The following is a 20510-nucleotide window of genomic DNA, read 5'->3' as shown; positions in this document are numbered from 1 at the left end:
TCCCGTAGCTGTAAGAGATGACGTATACTTTCCCTGGAAAGTCTGAGGCCATCTGTCACTCTGCCCACTGTCCATCATTACTTCACCAACACGATGCTAATATTCAGAATCCGAAGCAGCAACGAGAATGATCAATGTCTGCCCTGATGGCTGCGTCACTGTGCTTTCCGTTTCCTTGGAAGGCCGGCGGGAGGTTTAATTTATTTGTCTTTCACTAAATGTGCCAGGCTACGTGCTGCTGACCCCACCGCCTAATATATGATGCAGTCAGGCTTGTACATAACGCAAGGAGGGGCCGCATAATGGGCTGGTGACGGGAGGCTGCCAGTCGGCCCGGCATCTCCCTGTCTGCCATCATAAAGATGTCAGCCCCCAAATGGATGGGGCTGTACCTCGGGGAGCCCAGCGGGGCCTGCAGGAAGGAGAGACAGTAGCAGTAGTGACAAGAGCCCAGCCCCATGCTTTCTGCTGGGGCACCCCGCCATCCAGCAACCAGGGCAGTCCATCCAAGGATAAGGGGCGGTAGCCAGACGCTCCCCAAGCTACAAGCCCCCACATGCTGAAGGCCAGTAGGAATAGTAACATTGATGCCATCAACATAAAGCCATGGCCATATATTCAAAGGATGCTTTGTTGTGAAGTGTTTTACTGTTGTGATTGTCTTAGAGCTACTGGTAGGCAACCCTGCAAAGTTGTCTTCCTTTGAAAAATGGAAACAATATAGAAGAATATAGAATGAACAAAGGTGTCTCCTCCCCTCCCCGCCTCCCAGGTCCCTCTGTCCTCAAAGGTGACCACTGTTAAGGTGTAAAGGTGACATTTATTTCAATGGAAGAGCCAATATTAATATATTACTATTAACCAAAGTCTGTGGTTTACATGAGGGCTCACTCTTGATGTTGTACGTTCTACAGGGTTTGACAAATAGAATGACCGGTATCGACTATGACAGGATCACACAGGATAGTTTCACTGCCCTGACAGCTTTGATTTTTTTTTTTTCTCTTAAACTTTTGGATTTGAAGTCATAGATGTGTAGGTTGTTGGAACAACAATGCAGAGAGCCCGGTGACCTTGCCCCAGGGTGGCAGCGTGGTAGCAGCTATAAACGCACAGCGACACCAGGAGATGGACCTGGGTTTGTTACTGTAACCTACGCGACAGGCCTTGTCTGAAGGCCTCCGAAACGGCATTTAGCTGCATCTGCGCATGTAACAAATATAGAGGTTGATCGGCGGTTTGGGGTTTTTACACAGATGGGTTCACACCCTCTCTATGTCTATGGCCTTTGTCTTTTTTCATGTCACGGGATGGCCTCGACCTCTTTGCACGTGGGTCATCGTGCTGTCCCTAATTCTCTTTGTTGACAGCAGACGCTTGCCTGGAGTGGGTGGGGCTCCCTCAGTGAAACAGCTCTGTGGATCATTCAGGTTCTTCCCTGCTGTTTGTGCTAAACTGAACATCCTTTTTTGTAGAGACTGTGCACGTGAGTAAGCATTTTGGAGGCATGGTTTCCTAGATGTGGAACTGCTGGGTTAAAGGTTTAACATATTCATGAATGCAGCCCCCCCCAGTTCACCTGCTTGGATGTTTACACAGGTGGGCTCATTTAAGTCTCATGCATTTATGAGGCGGGTACTGCTGTTATTTCTGTTTGTCAGTGGGGCTGCCCAAGCTCAGAGAGGTGAAGTCACTAACTCAGGGTCACACAGTGCTAAGAGGCACAAAGGCAGCCTTCCTGGCTGCTGTGTGCTGTGTCACTGGGGGTCAGAGGAAGGCTTGGCATTTCAAAATGGACCTGCAGCCTACACTTTGGGGACACCACCTGGGTCCACTACCTCAAAGTAGATGCTTGGCCTGTCCTCTCTTTGCTTCTCTGAGCTCACGTCTCTTCCTATAAGTGAAGTATTCAGGGCTCACAGGAACAGAGGCCAGGCACCCATCTGCTGGTTGGCAGTTGTTTGCTGCCACTCAGCACTCTGCCTCACTCCCCTCCAACCAGAGGGGCTTCTCCGTCCTGGTCCCACCCCCACCAGCTGCCTCCTGGCTGTAATGAGGGGAGCTGCACACTTGTCTCAAGGTGTTGAGAGCTCAGAGTACACGCACCTCCCCTCCATTTCCCCCCAAGAGCTCTGATTAGAGTTGGTGTCTCAGCCCCAGCTGGTGGGGACAAACCTTGCTCATTTCTTCAGGCTCTGGGTTAAGGGACATCAAGAGTTGTTGAGTTCAGGGGAGCAGGATAGCTGCGGTCTGGGCCTGGATGGCTCCTCTGTACCCAGGACCTCGGATGGCAGCTCCACCTCCCAGAGCCGCCACCTGCCCGGGGAAGACCTCCCTGAGTGATGCAGAACCTGGGGAGGATTTCCCATCTGCCTGGGCCTGGAAACATCCTATGTGGGTGGAGAATCAACGTGCTGAGAAGGGGCTGGCCAGCCTGAGCCCCTCGTTGTACAGGGCAGGCAGTGAGGATATTGGGGAGGTGTGGGGACAGAGCCAGGAGTACAGTTTCCAGGCTCTCGCCCTCACGTGGAAAGGTGCTGGCTCAGGTAGTAAATGGCCATCAACTGTGATTGGATGGCCATCAGCTGTGACTAGTTGGCCGTCAGCTGTTATCTGTTAGCCATTAGCCACTGATATAACTGCCATGGCTAAGCTAGCACAGGGTGGTGTAGTGGCGTGGTGGAGTGTGGATTATGGATTGCAGTTAGCACGGCGGATTGCAGCTAGCAAGTGAGGTTGGTTGGCAGAGAAGTGGACGGCGGGTTGAGGGTCGTGTGGCTCCTGCTTCCTGTGTCTCCAGCCCAGCCTCCAGCGAGAATATAGTGGTCTGACGCTCCTATCTGTGGCTCTGTGGGTGATCCTTTTTGACCTCACCATATGTTGCGTTCTGGTGCGGGAAGCAGGAGCAGAGACCCCATCTGACACCCCGTGTGACAGGAGGTGAAACTAGAATCTGAGTCTCCAGGCTTTAGGGCCATTGCTGTGTTCGTTTTGCTCAGCCCCCTCCTTTTCCCTGCCTCCCTCCTCATCTTCTTTTCTTCCTCCTTCATGTTTTCCTTCTGCTTCCTTCTTTCCCTCTCTCCTTCTCTCTCTCTCTCTCTCCACTCCCTCCTTCTCTCCTCTCGTGTCGTCTCCCTATGCCTGTTGGATGACAGGACTTCGGCTGCCCGCGGACGGCAACCTCAATTTTCAAGGCAAAATTTTTGTCTGACCAAGAGAGATAGGCCCAGACAAGTACACAGATGGTGCCCAGAGGAAATTTTAGGCGGGAGACACCCAACGTTCAGAACGGTCAGCTTCACCCAAGGGGTCCTAGGGCCTGGGATCCTTGAGCTGAATCTCCACAGCTGAGAAGAAATTGGGGAGGGTGCTCCAGACAGAGGCACCTCAGTGAGCAAAGGTATGGGGGCTTGAGCAAGGCGTGGGGCCTCCGTGGTCACATCTGCAAGGCCTCAACCTGAGGGTCCCAGCTCTGGAGTTGTGGGATTGAAACGAGGGCTCTGATGAAGAGAGGATTCGCACTCAGCCCTACAAGTCGGAGACTCCATTGATCTGTCCTTGGACCCAGCACCCGCTCTCCCGTCCTGGGCTGCACCCCACCCACCTGCCTTCCAGTGGCCACAGGCCCGTATCCTCCGCCCGCCCCCAGCTGGTGGCTTGGCTCCCTGCCCGACAACTGGTACAGCCAGGCCTATTCTGGGCCACAAGCAAAGATTTATTCTGCGTTTTCTGAGTATATTGAATTCATTCATTAAGCTGGAATGGCTGCTCTGGGATGTAAACAATTATATGAAAAAAAGAAAAAAACCCTCACAAAACCCTGAAGTGGCTGATGTTAGAAGGCAGTACTCCCCAGCAGCCCCACATGTCAGGAGGGCAGGGTGGGGAGGCGGGAACACCTGGGGGGCTGAGTTTCAGACTGGCCATGCTGGCTGGCCCTGCAAATGCCCCTCCCTGCTTCTCGGCCTCTGTTTTCCATAAATAATAACCACAGCTAACAGTTATCCAGTGCTGACTGTGTGTCAGGCTCTATCTAAGAGCTTTGGCCATCTCAACAATCCCACGGAGCAGGTGCTGTTATCCCATTTTATAGATGAGGAAACTGAGGCTCAGAGAGGGGAAAGGACATGCCTAATTGGGGTGAGCTCGATGCTCTCTGAGGTTTCTTACAGTGTCGATCACCAGAGACTCCATTGAACGTGTTGTTGGAGGGGAGACAGCGATGGCTCAGTGAGAAGAATTCCAGGGTGAACGCCTGGGCTCACCATTCAGAGACAGCATAACAATACTGCTAATGACGAGGGTGATGGTGGTGGAATTATTAACTGTTACTACCGTGTTTACCTGAAAATAAGACCTAGCCGGACAGTCAGCTCTAATGTGTCTTTTGGAGCAAAAATGAACATAAGACCCGGTATTATATTATATTAAGATCCAGTCTTATAGTAAAATAAGACCGGGTCTTATATTAATTTTTGCTCCAAAAGACGCATTAGCGCTGATTGTCCGGCTAGGTCTATTTTCGGGGAAACACAGTATTTACTGAGAATCCAGTCTCTGCCAGGCATGATTTAAGTGCCTTGCATGTATCACTCCATTTAATCCTCATAACCTTATATGTAGGTCATACCCATTTTATGGATGAGTCAGTGGAGGCCCAGACAGATAAAGCAAGTTATGTAAGGTCATGGACTTGGGAAGGGGAGAAGCCCAATTTGGATTGAGGAGTTCTGCCTTTAAAGCCTGCCCGTCTTATCCTTTATGCCATGTTATGTTGCATGACCCCAAAAAGGTTGTAATTGTACCTTTTTGTATGATGGTTGTATTGATGAGATTAAGTGCTTAGCACAGGGTCAGGCATGTGTGAGCCCTCACAAAACACCAGCTATGTTGGGCTTTCCTTGGCCCCAGGAAATAGCTTCAAAGGGGATACAGTGGTACCTCGGTTTTCAAACGTTTCCGTTGATAAACATTTCTGTTTACAAGTGCTGTAAGCTTTATGGATCTATGGTATCATTAGATAGTAAAATTCATGCTAAATTTGCAGTTTTAGGGGTTGATTTTAAAGGTCTGGAACGGATTAATCCATTTTGCATTACTTTCTAGGGGGAAACCGCACCTTGGTTTGGAGTGATACATGCACCTCAGTTTTTGAACGTTTCAGAACTTGAATGGTCTTCTGGAACAGATTATGTTCGAGAACCAAGGTACCACTGTAGTTTGATAGTTTGAGTGACCTCTGATCAGCCTGCCTTGGTGAGGGACACTTGAATGTGGAAAAAGCGGTGAGACGGGCCAGTCAGGGCTGGGCTTGGTCCTGGCTTCTGCCTCGTGCTGTGCGGCCTCAGGCAGGTCACTCACAGGACTGGCTGCTGCTGGTCCCACCCCCAGGCCTTTGCTCCTGCATTCCAGCCCCCCCCCAGGTACCTGACACCTTCTAGCTGAGGTCTCCTGATAACTCTGTTCCTCAGCTCAGAACACCTGCTCAGGGGTCACTCCCAGGCAGCTTCACCTCCAATGTCTTGTTTTATCCTCAAAACAACCCTCTGGGAGGAGAGCTACCCATCTTACAGATACAGAAACTGAGACTCAAAGAGGTGAGATCAAATTAGTTCACGAGTGAAAAGAAAAGAGAGAGAGAGAAGGGGACGTGGAAAGGAAGGGAAAGGAAGAAAGGAGAGAAGAAAGAAAGAAATGAGGGAGGAGAGAAGGAGGGAAGGGAAGGATGAGGAGGGAGGGCGGGGAAAAAGGAGGCTGCCCTCTTCTTGTAAATTCCCATACTCAAGGGAATTGGCATACTCAAGGCTCTGAGAAGTCCTGCAGGAAAGAAGGCCATTTTACTGGGTTCAATCTGATGCTGCCCCAACTGGTGTGTCCAGCAAGCCCTCTTTTTGCAGAACACCTGCTTATGTTCCTCAGAGCACTGGGGGTGCTCTATGTCTGTCTGTCCAACTGTTAGGGGGTGGGCAGGGATTCCTATTGGAATATGAGCAACTCAGCAGAAATTTGTAGACGACTTGTTGGCCAGGCTTTACACGGAGCACTGACTATGCAGATGGGCGAAGGCCCTGGGAGATGGAAACTTTCTCCCAGACAGACAGGTGAAACAACATCCAGGTTTTTGGGGCTGCATGGCACCTCAGGGCAGTGGGAACAGGCAGGAAGATACTTAAAGTTCTGGCCTCTGAGAGGGTCACATTTTCCACGGTCCCAACAATAGAACTTTGTTGGATGTGCCCGGACAGAAATCTGAATGTGACCATAATGATGAGAGTTGACCCTCATTGGGAAGATCCTGTGTTAATATAACCTCATTGAGGCTTCACAGAACTCCATGGAGGTAGATTCCCATTTTACAGAAGAGGAAACTGAGGCTCAAAGAAGTGACACGACTTGCCCAACATCACACAGCTTTAAGTGGTGGAGGTGGGATTTGAACTTGGACAGTCTGTCTCCGGAGTGCTGCCCTTTTTTTTTTTTTTTTGTAGCATCTACAGTCTTTTAGACTTACCTCCTCACTGCATGTGGTCCCCTTCCTCACAGGCCTGGGAAGTGTAAACCTCAGTGTGAGGAAATACGAACCAGATACACCAGTGTTATAAATAAGTCACATAATGTTCAGTAATTCAGCAACGGCACAGCTATTGTTGGGTGGATAAATAACTTGGTTATTAATAAATGCAGGAGGCCACAGTAATTGATAGCAATTGAACTCATGGTGCACAGGGAAAAACAGTCATGTTATTATTTTCCCTCTCTCTTTGTATTGAGCTTAAAGAGTCATTTACGTGCTGTGTGGAGTTGAGCAGTTTAGAAATGGAAGTTCCATTGCTTCTCCTTGCTCCTTTTTTTCCCCTCTCATTTCTCCTTTGTTCATTCTCTCAATTCAAATCCTAGCCTGCCTCTTACCGACCTTGGGCAAGTGACTCAGGTAAGTCAGTTTGGCCAGGTCACCTGGTTAGTTGAGGGCACTTTCAGGTAGCATTCTGAGGCCAAAGAAGTCTGAACAGAACTTATCCTTTTTGGAGATTCCTAAGATATACATCAAAGGCTCTGATAAGGCCTGCAGTTAAGAAACTGATTTCACCAAGCAATGACCACATTGATACGATACAGGATTCATTTTTTCCCACTGATACTGATGAACATTCCACAGAATGACCACTATGAGGAGCCCCTTTGGGAAACTCTGAACTCCAGCTGTGTGGCCGCTCTGCCCTGCTCCAGACCCCTTCTGCCACCCAGAGAGTTTCAAGCTCCTAGTTCGGCCCTTGGTGGCACACGAACTGGAGCCAGGCCTCACCACAGATGTACAGATGGCTTCTGAGGAATAGAAAAAAAAAACACAAAGAAACAGCAGTGAGCCGAAACCTTGGCTACCTTTCAGATAACCTTCTCTTGGCCTCAGTAATTGAAGGGAAAATCAAATCAAGCTCTGGTAAATGTGGTCAGCTTCTGAAGGCCTCTCTGAGCCTTCACACCTTAGATGGGTGCATCTGCTGAAACAGGAAGGGGTGTGAGGAAGGGAAGTGGGGAAGGAAGGCAGCCACAAAGGACGAATTACCAAGCCCACTACCACTATGGGAAACTGAGGTGCAATCCTGCTGGGAGCCTCTGGGAGGCAGTACAGAGCACACGCCCTGAGTCATCCCATCCAGAGGGATGACTGGTTGAGGGCTGAGGACAACACTTGAAACCTGTCCTGCGCATGAGCAAAGTGCCAGTATGAAAGAATGCCCACAGCAGTAAGAAGCACGGGAAAGACCAGGGAGATACACGCTGGAACAGTGAGCTTTGCTCAGGTCTGCCCCACCATGTAGCCATCTGAAGTCTGTCCCTGTTTCCTTTTGACTTGACCTGCAGCCATGTATATACTTAAGCTGAGTCTAAAACGGTATATATGGAGGTACCAGAGCCACCCCTAACCCCATACCACTGGGGGTCAGAGGACCTAGATTCAACTTGTAGATCAGTCATTTGCGTGCTGTGTGACGTGTATTTTTTTCTCTGTCTCAGTAGCCTCTACCATAAAACCAGGCTTCACAACAGTTAGCCCGCAGACCTTGCAAGGCAGTTGGGAGATCAGCCAACGTTGCACAACCATCCGGGGATCTCCCTCAGTGTAGACACACGCAGGCATGGAGAGGTGCACAGACCATTTGTCACTGAGAGTCATAATCTAATTGGTATTATTGCAAATACTTTTTAAATGTGGAACAGATTCAAGAGTGGGAGGTCCTATCATACATGCATTGTATTTATATAAATCCAGCTATACCCGTGAAGGGAAATGTGAGGCTAGTGGTGAGAGAGAACATATTTTTTTCATGTGACATGGTGCCTAAAGGGAAGCCACCCATTTTCACTGGTGTTGCACTGGAGAGAAAGCTTGGTGTGCTGGGCTTGTGGAAATGTGCTACCGTACTGTATGTTATAAGTAATGTGAGAGGTTCTCAAGGGTAATTTGAAGGGCACTTGGGTTTTCAACTTAGAATCTGACTTTGGAATGATACCCCCTTTTGAGAGGAGGCCCCTTCACACAGAGCCGTGGTTAGGGTACTGAGCGCTGGAGTCAGGATGCCTGAGTTCAAATCCTGCCTCTGCTGCTTACTAGCTGCATGACCCTAGAAAGTCACCCGCTCTGAGGCTCCGTTTTCTCCTAAGTCAAGTGGGGGTGTTAATACTGATGTCACAGGGCTGCAGGGAGGGTTAAATGAGGCACTGGGTGTTCAGTGCTCAGCTCAATGCCTGGCACGGGGCAGGTGTACAGAACATGTTACTGGCTAATGTGAGGGTATTAAGGTCGCCTTTGGAATACTGTTGGGTATTTGCTTTGTGATTCTTTTTTCTGGGTAGGTGAGATAGAGAAGGGGTGCCAGGGAGTTTCCTATATGTCACCATCCATCTCCAGCGTGATGCTTGCAGACAAAGTACAGGATCCCTAGATCGCATGTGTAAAGCCCACTGCAGAGCCAAACCGTGTCTAAACAATGAGGAACCCATGGGATGGATTTTGTGTACTGACCAGCCTTTGGCAGAGTGGGGAGCAGAAGGTCCATGTTTGTGCAAAGCTCCCTGTGTGCCTCGTGGACTTTAGCAGCCGAGTGGTGCTCAGAGCACTTGGAAATATCCCCCTTAAGTCAGGCAGGATTTAGAGAGTCTAGCTGAGCCAATTCACTGCTCCTCTTTTCAGAAACAGCCTTGTCAGTTCCCTTTGTGACTTTTCTCAGCTCTGTGGGGCTATGGAAGGTCCCTGCAGGTGGAGTGTGGCAGACCGTTTTGGACTGTGGCAGTGGAGGGGTGATGGGGCAGGAGAGGGAGAGGACACCGCCTGCCTACAGGTCAGAAGACACCGCCTGCCTGCCTAGTTGGTTACCGCTTATTTAATTCACTTTCAACCCCCAGCACAGGAAGAAGAAAGTCTCATTCAGGGCTAATAGCCTTTAATGCCTTCCTCTAATACATGCTCGTTTCCCTTTTTAACAAAAAGAGAGCAGACCTCAGGCTCCCAGGTAACTGTGCCTCATTAGATTCTAATGATATTTCTGTGCTCATATTGTATTTATTTCTACTTTCTCTCTGTGACAAATGGTGATGGTGTTGGATCACACACTGGCCCCTGTACACAGAGGGCAAGGAGGGACTGAAGAAAGAGGCAGGCCATTCCAGATTGGTAGGTGGCTGCTATAATAAACAAGGGGACCTACAAAGCGGGCTTGTCATGGGCGACCTTAAGATAAGTCGATTTCCATATCCGCCTGCTAGAATCTTAAAAGTTTATATAGCAGCCTTACTGGGGTTCAGTCACGTATTGAGTCCAGATGGTCTCACCAACACCTTACTCTCTCAAGGCTGCATCCTTGAAACAGCTCCTGGTGTGGGGACAGTAGGCAGAAGGTATATTCCAAGGACAGAAGGGGTGGGGGGGGGTGAGGGGGGGGGAGGAGCCTCTGATTGCGGGTCCAGCTCAACTGCTGTCATGTTCTCTCGGTGACCTCCTCCAACAAATGGGTTCTCATCTAAGATAGCACTTTAACATTTCCTTTCCCAATGTATTTATTTATGTGGAAAAGATAAGTGAGTCCATTTAAAAGAAACTCTTATCTCGGGTGACAAGGACATGGCAAATTTCCTCCAGGTGGTATTGGAAGGATTGATTTGGGGGGACATAGCCGGTCTTCCACTGAGTGTCTGTCTGAATCTGGTGACTGCTTTGAGTCAGGTTTCTCATTTATAAAATGGAAATGATAATACTGGTTTCTAGGAGGCTCGTGAAGACTTAATAATGGGATGATGATACCAGGTAACGACCACGCGCATGTATTGAGCTTTTTCCACGTGTCACACCAGGAACCCAAACACAGACTTTCTGACTCCATGAGTCATGAAGTGAACAAAGACAACATGGTGAATAAAATGGGGTCAGTGAGTGGTCACTGTTATATCACCACCATCAGTATCACCTTCTTCAGCTTTTTTGAAAGTGGCGGGACTTTTTTTATGAGCCTGTCACCTCTCTGAGTCTCAGTTTCATCATCTGTACAAGGGGAACCATCTGTAAAATGGAGAAAATCAGACGTGTTCTCCTGGGGAGCCGTCTGAGTACCTGGCAATGAGAGGATCTCCGTAAGCAGTGGCTGCGTGTGACCCCTCTGTGACCGAGGCCGAGCTCCCCCTCCGTGGGTGGTGTCAAAATCCCAGATAAAGACTTTTGTCCAAATTTCCAATGTTGCCTTAAACCAGGCAGATTCTTCAAGGTGTCCGCGTGAAGAATTGGGCCCTCGTGGTCTCTTACTGATGGACCGTGAAATCTCTGTTGGCAGTTGTGGTTCTTATTTCAAAGGAAACACTTTATGGGGAAGATGAGATATGGGAGAAAATTATTTAAGGAGGACAAACTTATTGGTTTTAATAAATCATTTATTTTTTACTTGGACTACGAAATTAGTATGCAACCACTGTAGAAAAATGTTTAAAATACAAAATCCCCCTGCCCAGCTGTGATTGTTCATATTTATTAGTTTTTATGGCAGTTTAGAGTGATATGCACAGCTGACCTCACACCCTGGTGTGGTTTCTAGTTTGCTTTTCACTTAACATTTGACTGTAAGATTGTCCATATCGTACAATGTCTGTGTTGCTGATCTGAAACAGCCTTTTAATAGTCCATAGAGTGGTTCCCATTGCTTTTTCAACCTTATCTGGTTACTCTGCTCCCCTCCTTACATACCAGCCACCTGGCCTTCTTGGCACTTCTCTACCACACCATGCTCATTTCTGCCTCAGGACCTTTGCACGGCCTTTTCCTTCTACCTCTAGCGCTCTTCCTGCTTCTTTCTGTGGTCAGCTCCCTCTCACCTTTTATAACCCACTTCAAGTATCACATTCTAAGATGCTATAGGACTCCCTCAATTTTTCTTGATCTCAGCATCCTCTTTTATTTTCTCATTAAAGAAAAAAAAAACTATCATTTTATCACCTGCAATCATCTTGCTTATTATTTGCTTACTTGTTTATCATCTCTGTCCCTCAATAGACTGTAAGCTCCATGAGGAGAGGCGCCTTGTCCATCTTGCCCATCACTGACTTCCCAGTGGCCAACACAGGGTCTGTCACATAGTAGGAGCTCAATTAATATGTATTGAATAAATGGATGGCTGGTTAGGTGGTTGGCTGTGTGGGTAGTTGATTGGACAGGTAAATGGGCGGCAGGGATAGTGGATGGGTGGATGGATAGATAAGTGAATATGTGGGTGGATAAATCATACTTTGACCATTCCCCAATTCCATGCTTAGAATGTCCCCCATGATATTTTTAATTGCTTTCAAACAGTGAACAATGCCAATGGTAAGGAACTAATCATTCCCAAGAGATAAACACGTCTCTTGGGAAACCCAAGCCCTGCGCAGGGACCATCGGCTAGGGACCCAGGCCCGGGCCGTTGTTCAGGCTCCTGCTGAGGGTGGTGGCTGCAGGGTGAGAGGTGGCGAGAATCAGCGCAGGCCCTCTGCCTCCACACCCCATGCCTAGGACCTCACCGCCATACTTCTTTTTGTCTCTCACACAGTGGGCCGGAAGCAGTTCATGCGGTTTGAGTGGGCAAATCACGCGGCAGAGGCCCTGGGCTGTGACTATGAGGAGCTGAACACAGCCACCTTCAAGCACCACCTGCGACAGATCATTGAGCAAGTGACGCATGGGCCCAGCCGACGGGACCTTATGGACGAAGAGACCAACTCAGGTGCCGCAGCGCTGCCTCTCTTGGTGGGCCAGCCCCTGGGGACATATCAGCATTTCGTCACCCATTCATCAAGGATTTCATGAGGGTCTACGATATACAGACCTTCTAGGTGCCAGGGAAGCCACGGTGGGCGGAAATGGACGTGGACAGGGCTCCTCCCTGCACGGTGCTTATGGTCAAATAATTCTCGCTGGTCACCGTGAAGGCAGCTGAAAGCCAGGAGGGGGCCCTGTGCCATGGAGAGGGGACACTGTAGAAAGATAAATAGGCCAAGATGCTGGAGCAGCAAAGAGGACAGTAGAAGATGAGGTTGGAGAGCACGGTCAGGGGTCAGCTCAGGCACTAGTCTGTAAACCAGGGTTTTTTAATTCTCAGACCGATGAGAAGCCAGGGAGGGGGCATGAGCAGGGGAACGGCATGATTTGACTTGTTCTTCACGAAGCATACCCTAGAGGAAGATTCGGCAATGAGTGGGAGATGGGAGAGCACCTAGGAACTTTATAAAAGTCACCTGGTGAGATGATGGTGTTCGGACAAGGGAAGTGGTGGTAGAGATAAATGAGGTACACAAATGCAAGGTCTAGTTTACAACCAGAGATAACAGCATGGGTCCGCGTGCAAAGTGAGGGACCAGGATGGCTTCTAGGATTTTGCCCTGAGCAGCTGGAGGAATGGGAATACTTTGAAATGATGTGGGGAAGAGCAGGAGGGCTTTGTACTCTACCTGCAAAGTGGGGTCTGCTGAACCAGATGGTTTGGCTGTAGAAGGTGAGGGCGGAGGAAACTCTTGGAAGCCAGGGGTCCCTGAGAACTCCCTAAGAGCAGCTCTCCTGCAGACCATGGAGTCTGAGATTGGTGGGGAGCATTGTTTTGAACTGTGGTTTTCGTGCCCAATCTCTTAGAGGCCCCTTGGGTCCTCCGAGCTGCTCCACCTTCTAGGGACGTTGGCTAATGCAACTTGGATTCCACTGGCCTTTAATTTTTTCTTCTAGGCCAGCTGTGAGCTGTTGTCTGCTTATGGTTACTCCTCGTCTCGGACACACACATGCACCCCACATGCACAGACATGTGCACACATGTGCACGCATACACAGACACACGCACACACTGCTTTGTGAGGCTGAGCCAACCTCTCAGGCTGAGGTCTCCAGGGTAGATGTTAAGCAGGCAAGGGGACCAGCAGGTTTAGGAGTGATGCTGTGAGGCTGTGGGTTGCCTAGCAACGGCCCAGGTTGGGGGTGGAATTAAAGAAAGGATAGGAAATGCTTTGGGGCTGCAGCTGGCTGCTTGGAATGTACAACCAGGACTATTTCTCCAAGCAAGCAGAGTGCCTGCACATTTGGAAACTGTTTCCAATTCTGTGGGTGGAACCAAAATCTAAGGGTCAGGATTTGTGATGTGACACCCTTACCCCACCCCACTCCTCACTCCTCTTTGTTCAGTGCGCCCTAATCAAAGCTGGTTACTGTAATGGGACCAGAAAGTGTGTGTGTGTGTTTAAACAAAATTGAGACCACAATTGTAATAATAGTTTTGCAAGCCTTTTTACAATGTCCTCCTAACATTATAGGTAGGCACATTTCCACCTCATTCAAAATTCTTCTGCAGCTGATTATAAGCATTCTTTTGTATGGATGGATTACAAATTATCTAACCCATTAGCTACCATTGGATATTGAAGTTGTTTCGAAAAAGTGATTTTTGCCAATTTAATCAACAATTGGGAAAATGTGTACCCAGAAATCTTTGCTTCTCTGAATATTTCATTAGACCAAAAGCCTGAGAGTAAAATTATTAAGTCCAAGTATATGAACATTTTATGGCTTCTGATATAAAATAGCCAAATTTCCCTCCAGAAAGAGGAAACAACAAGCATTTATGGAGTCCCTACTATGTGTCAAGCCCTGGGGACTCGGGAGCCAACAAACCCAGAGACCGTCCCACTTCTCAGGGCACTCCCTGTGTGACGGGGGAGACACAGGCTAATCAAATAACCACACAAGTCAAGATACGCTGTGGTCAGTGCCATAAGAGCAGGGTGAGTTCCTCCTTCTGTGTCTGCTTTATTTCACTTAGTATAACGTCCTTGAAGTTCATCCACATTGTGGCAAAGGGCACATTTGAATAACGTACTATGCGATCCCACTAATATCAGAAATCTAAAGTTGTCAAAGTCATAAGTGCAGAAAGTAGAATGGTGGCTACCAGGGGCTGGAGGGAAGGGGAAAATAGGAGATACTGATCAGAGGATACAGAGTTTCCCTTATGCAGGATGAACAAATCCTGGCATGTGGGGGAATAAGTAGATGGATGAGATGATCGGTAGATGAGTAAGTCTACTGTACAGCGTAGTACCTATAGTTAACAGTGATGCGTTGCATACTGAAACGTTTTTATAAGGTAGATCTCATGTTAGCTGTTCTTATCTCTCTCACACACACGGAGGGAGGGAGAAAATTTTTAGAGCGAGGTGATGGTTTTATTTATGGTGGTGTATACTTACCAAACTCATCAGGATGTATACAAGAAATAGATAGGTATAGCTTTTTGTATGTCAATCGTACTTCAATAAAAAATTAATTTAAAAAAAAACAAGGTAGAGCTGGAAATTGGCCTATTGGGGTGGTGGTCAAGGCAGGCTTCCGTGAGGAGGTGACACTGGGCTGAGCTCTGAGGGATAAGCAGGAGAGCACGAGAGAGAAGGAAGGGCCAGGTTACGCCGGAAGTCCTGATAAGACACTTGGACTTGGTCCTAAGAATACGAGTGTGCAATTTCAGTAGGGGGGGAATGTGTGTGTGTGGGGGGGCTTGTCTAAGGCCACTGTGATACCTCTGGGGTGGTGTCTCAGGCACAGTCCTGACTACACGATGCCAACCCTTTCCTCTTTCCCCTTCTAGGGCTCAAAATGACGGGCGTTGAGTGTGTGGAGGGGATGGCCTCAGGCCTGTACCAAGAGGTCTTTGCCGCCGTGGTCTCACTCATCAACAGGTAAGTGCAGCCATTCTCGGGAACAAAGTCGGCCTCTTTTTTCTTTTAATTTTTTATTGGGGAATATTGGGGAACAGTGTGTTTTTCCAGGGCCCATCAGCTCCAAGTCGTTGTCCTTCAATCTAGTTGTGGAGGGCACAGCTCAGATTGAAGATTGCTGTTTTCAATCTTTAGTTGCAGGGGGCGCAGCCCACCATCCCATGCAGGAATTGAACCTGCAACCTTGTTATTGAGAGCCCGCGCTCTAACCAACTGAGCCATCCAGCCACCCCAAAAGTCAGCCTCTTTGCCGGTGCATGAATGAGCCCAGGCATGGGTCAGTTTAGCAGAGTGGTGTTTTTTTTTGAGCTGCATAGTGCTGGATTGAAATTCCACCTGGCCCACCCACTGGCTTTGTGACATTGGCAAATCAATTCACCTCTCTGATCTCCCCTTCTGCATTTGTACAGTAGCTCCACCTTCCAGAATCATTGCAAGGATAAAAAGAGATCATGTAATTAAATAACTCTTCCTAATCATGATCATGAAATACCAACAATAAAAGCTAACAATTTGGGGACATCTACTAAGGTCCAGGGCCGGCACTAATTGTTTAACTCACCTCGCATCATTTAATACTCACATCAGCCCATTGTACAGATGAGGTAACTAAGGCAGAGAGGTGGAACGGGATGCAAACACAATGCTGTACTTCCCCCTTGTACCTTCAGGTTTCCCTGAATAACCCATCACCTTGCTGTCCTCCATTTATTTTTCTAAAATTTCCTGCTGGCAATAGGAAGCAACCCAGGGAGAATTTCAGAGTGGGTCAGGATGCGTCTCTGAAATGTATCTACATGGCTGTAGGCACTGGAGCCTCTGTTTTCTATCATAATGAGTGAGCTCTGAGCCCGGCCTTGGAAATCTTTAGGCAATTCTAGTGGTGTGTATCCAGAATGCAGGCAAGTGCCTCCCTCCTCTGGGAAAGCGAGAGGCGTAATTAGGCTTCCGACATCCTGTGAAGGGGATGAAGCTGGCGCATAGCAACAGAGCAGCTGGGGTCCTCCAATGTCACCAGGACACAGAATCCACTCCTCTCTTGCTGCTGGAGTAATTACCATTGGAGACCACAGACACATAATCTAGAAACCAAGGGGGACCGTGTGCAGTTAAGGAAGGAGTGCTGGGGCTGGCAAATGAACTGCTGGCAGAGGAAGCGGCCTCAGCCCGTGGAAGGCCGTGGCTTCTTGGTTTCGTTCTTGGAGCCACATGTGTATAAAGCGTGCATTGGTCACAACGATACCCACCACCACCATTCATGAGCACCTAGTAGGCATCTGACTTTCCCAGCGTTCACTGACTTGATTTCACACGTGACTGTGTAGTGGCTGATCTCATTGGCCCCATTGTACAGGTGGAAAACCTTGGCAAGTAACGGGTAGGAGCTAAGGTGCAGACTCAGGGCCCTTCAAAGAGTACGCTGATCACGCTAATGAGAGTAACAGCGAATAGTTTACTGAGCACTTTCCATGTGGCCAACTCGTGTTCACATTCAACTCTCCAGCAGCCCTCTGAGTTCCGCTCCACCATGAACCCTTTCATGGCTGGCTCAGAGATTGGGCGGTTCTCCCAAGACACACAGCCCCTCCGTTGCCGAGCGAGGGTTGAAGCCCACAGGTGACTGTCTCCCAAGTCCCTTAACTCCTACATTTTGAGGTGAATAATCCCTCCTCTGTCCACCCCGATAGATTCATCAAGAGGGTTCGAAGAGGTATGGCTTGAAAGAACTTTGTGAACTGAGGCACTAACCAAAATTATTTTTCTATTGCGATGTGTCGCTAAGGAAGAAAACGAGGCTCTAGTCCTAACTTTATAGCCAATTTGCCATGCGACTTTCAGCACGTCATTTCTCCACCCTGGGCCTGGTGGGGAGAGAACATTCTCTCAAGGCCTGCTGTATCCATGGGAGGCACTTGCCATTCTCGAACTCCTTCAATTCTTACAGCAGCCCCTGGGTTCACCGCACTCATCCCTACCATCATTTGACAGTTGGGGAAATCCGTGCTCAGAGAGATTAATAAACTTACCCCAGGTCACACAGCCTGTACGTGGGGAGCCTAGTTTTGAAAGTAGACCACCCACCCCACCCAGCATGCTGCTTCGATGTCTCCAGCTCTGTGATGGGGGAGGGGCAGGCTTGGACCAGCGGGGCTGTAAGATTCCATGTCGTCTCAGGGCCTCATTCCTCTCTTCCCAGATCCTTTTCCTCCCATCACCTTTCCCTGGCCTCCATCATGGTGGTGGACTCTCCAGGCTTTCAGAACCCACGGCACCAGGGCAAGGAGCGGGCCGCCACCTTCGAGGAGCTGTGCCACAATTATATTCACGAGCGCTTGCAGCTGCTTTTCTACCAGCGGACCTTCGTCTCCACACTGGAGAGATACCGAGAGGTACGGCTGGGCGGGAGCGAGGTCCTCCCCAGGGATCAGCAGAGGGTATGAGGTCAGACAGAGTTGGGGTCTAGTCCTCTAATAACCTTTGCTTTCATCCCGTTTGGCCCACCCCTGAACAAAACCCTAACTCCAGGCCTGGCTCCCCAGGCCTCTGCTCCTCCATTTCCCTCTGCTTCCCAGCCTTTATCCATCCATGGCTCCTGCACCTACAGTCTAGAAACACCAGGAAACTTGGGGCTCCCCAGGCCTTGCTCTCCTGGCTGTCCCTTCTCTGGGGTGACCTGTTCCTCCTTGCCCACTTCACCTAAGCGAAGTCTTCTTCAACCTGGGAAGCCCTTCATGCTGTGTTGTTGGGTGCAAGTGGTGGGTTTGCACTTTGGATCGTGACGTGGCAATATTTAGCAACATGAGAGTCGCAATTCCCCATCTAGGAGGCACCCTGAAGAAACTATGTGTAGAAACCAGGAAACACGGACAGTCATGTTCCTGCCAGCCCTTCTTTTCTCATTTGAAAGAAAAAAAAAGTTTACGTTGAAATACAACACGTATATAAGAACAGAGCATACATCAGAAGTATGCATGCAGCGCAATGGATTTTTCCACACAAACAAACTCATGCATCTACCATGCAGTTGAAAAGTACAACATTGCCAGCACCCCAGATATCTGCTCCCTCCTTCCTCCCCAAAGGGGACCACTTTGACTCCAGCAAGTGCTAATGGCAAAATATTAGAAATGACCATATCATTTTTCAGTATGTAATGGGTATTGAAATTATTGTCATTTCTTTGGTTGGAGCCCACACAGCAATAAACATGAAAGCATTAACAGGGATAAACCTCAAAGAAATGACATTGATAAGACCTGGGGTTTGAGTCTAACTCTGTCACTGATTGGCTGTGTGGTCTTAGGAAAGTCTCTCACCTTCTCTGATCCTTGATTGCTTCACATGTAAAATAGAAATACCAACACTCCTGCAGTAGTTACCATTCACCACAATAATGCTACCTAATAAACTACCCCAACCACAGCAGCTTTAAAAATAACCTTTCGTTATTACTTATCAGTCTCTGGGTTACCTGGGAGGCTCTTTTGGTCTTGCCAGGGAGAGCTCTGTGGTCAGATGCAAGTCAGGTAGATGGCTCTGATGGTCTCTGCTGGCCATGGTCTCTCTATTGTGTCTGGGAGTCAGCTGGCCATGAGCTGATCCAGGCAGACCCTGGCTAGGATGACTCCTCTGTGCTCCAGGAATGTCCAGCCCTCCATCTAGTTAGCCCAGACAGGTCTCATGGCCCTGGCAGGGTTCCAAGAGAGCGAGCAGACGTGTGCAGGGCCTAGACTTGGAACTGGCAGTGTCACTTCTGCTGTATTCTCTTGGTCACAGCAAGTCCAATGCTGAGCCCTGACTCAAGGTGAAACAGGTTCCACTTCTCGATGGGAGAAACTGCAATATCTCTGTACAGAGAGCATGGATACAGGGATGGGGAGAGAATGGGGGTTATTTTTATAGTCGTTTTTACCACGCTGCCTAAAGGGGCTATTTTGAGCATTGAATGAAGTCAGAGAGAAAGTGCCTGATCTATTAGGCATTCAATAGGTGGTCACAGCGATCATATTTTCCCCGGACTATTCCACTTATTTCTGATGATCAAAGTCATACATGTTCTTTATTAAAAATCTGGGAAGTGAATAGAAGTGTCAGCAGCAGAAAACACAATCTCCTCAGCCCCACCACCCAGAGGCAACCTCTGTTACCACTTTCTGTATTTTGTACCAGTCATCTCTCCGTATCTTGTCTTCTCTACAGATTTCAGATCCTTCTGTGTACCCAATTTTGCCCTCTGCTGTTTTCCACCCAGCATTATGTTATTCACATTTCCTCGCTCCATTTACAACTCTCAGTAGCCATGCATTTTAGTGGTGATGTCTTTTTCTATCCCAACTCTCCTTCGGACATTGAGGTGGTTTCTGTGATGAAACTATTATAAACAACACTGTGGTGAACATCTTTGTGCATAGTGCTGTCTGGAGCTGGTTACTTTTACATGGCAAATAATATCGTGTATGCGTGTTCCCTCCAGCACCCAGCACTCAGCCCAGCACTTACTAGGTACTCATTAAATATTGGAAAAGTTAGGAATGAATTATCAGTTCCTAATCAAGCTCTCACCGGGATTTCTGACAGCCCTGCAGGTAGAACAAAAACAGGTGTTATTGGAATGTTGGTCTACAACCTTTCTTCTCACACAAAGGCTAAGGGGTAAAGATAGACAAACAAACAACTTGATTAAAAAATGGTCCAAGGACTTGAACTGACATTTCTTTGAAAAAGATACACAACTGGCCATTAAGCACATGAAAAGATGCTCAACATCCCTAATTCAGGGAAATGCAAATCGAAACAATTTGAGTTACTACTTTACCCCATTAGAATAGTTACTATATAAAAAAAAAAAACCAGAAAATAACAAGTGTAGGGGAGGATGCAGAGAAATTGGAAAGCTTGTGCATAGCTGATGGGAATAAAAAATGGCACAGCTGCTATGGAAAACAGTATGGCATTTTCTCAAAAATTAAAAATAGAATTACTATATGATACAGCAATTCCACTTGTGGGTATCTACCCAAAAGAACTGAAAGCAAGGTCTTGAAAAGTGGTTGCCAGAGGGTAAGGGGGGCGGGGGGTGGGGGGTGGGAGATGAGGGTAAGGGGTATCGAATATATGGTGATGGAAGGAGAACTGACTCTGGGTGATGAACATACAATGGGATTTATAGATGATGTAATACAGAATTGTACACCTGAAATCTATGTAATTTTACTAACAATTGTCACCCCAATAAATTT

At 48.2% G+C, this 20510-nt stretch overlaps 1 protein-coding gene across 1 annotated transcript in view; it reads left to right on the top strand.

The window, feature by feature from the left end:
* The window catches only part of MYO18B (myosin XVIIIB), a 242549-nt gene that overhangs the window by 51389 nt on the left and 170650 nt on the right, over positions 1-20510 (top strand). Inside the window, exons 13-15 of the mRNA XM_088800962.1 lie at positions 12069-12242; positions 15141-15231; positions 17468-17660. Coding sequence (XP_088657088.1) covers positions 12069-12242; positions 15141-15231; positions 17468-17660 — 458 coding nt within the window. The remainder of the gene's footprint in view (positions 1-12068; positions 12243-15140; positions 15232-17467; positions 17661-20510) is intronic.

The sequence above is a fragment of the Rhinolophus sinicus genome, chromosome 9, assembly GCF_057876585.1.
Source record: "Rhinolophus sinicus isolate RSI-liver-muscle chromosome 9, RSI-T2T, whole genome shotgun sequence".
NCBI lineage: Eukaryota > Metazoa > Chordata > Mammalia > Chiroptera > Rhinolophidae > Rhinolophus > Rhinolophus sinicus.
The sequence above is the reverse complement of the archived record's forward strand: the minus strand, read 5'-3'. Positions and strand labels throughout refer to the sequence as shown.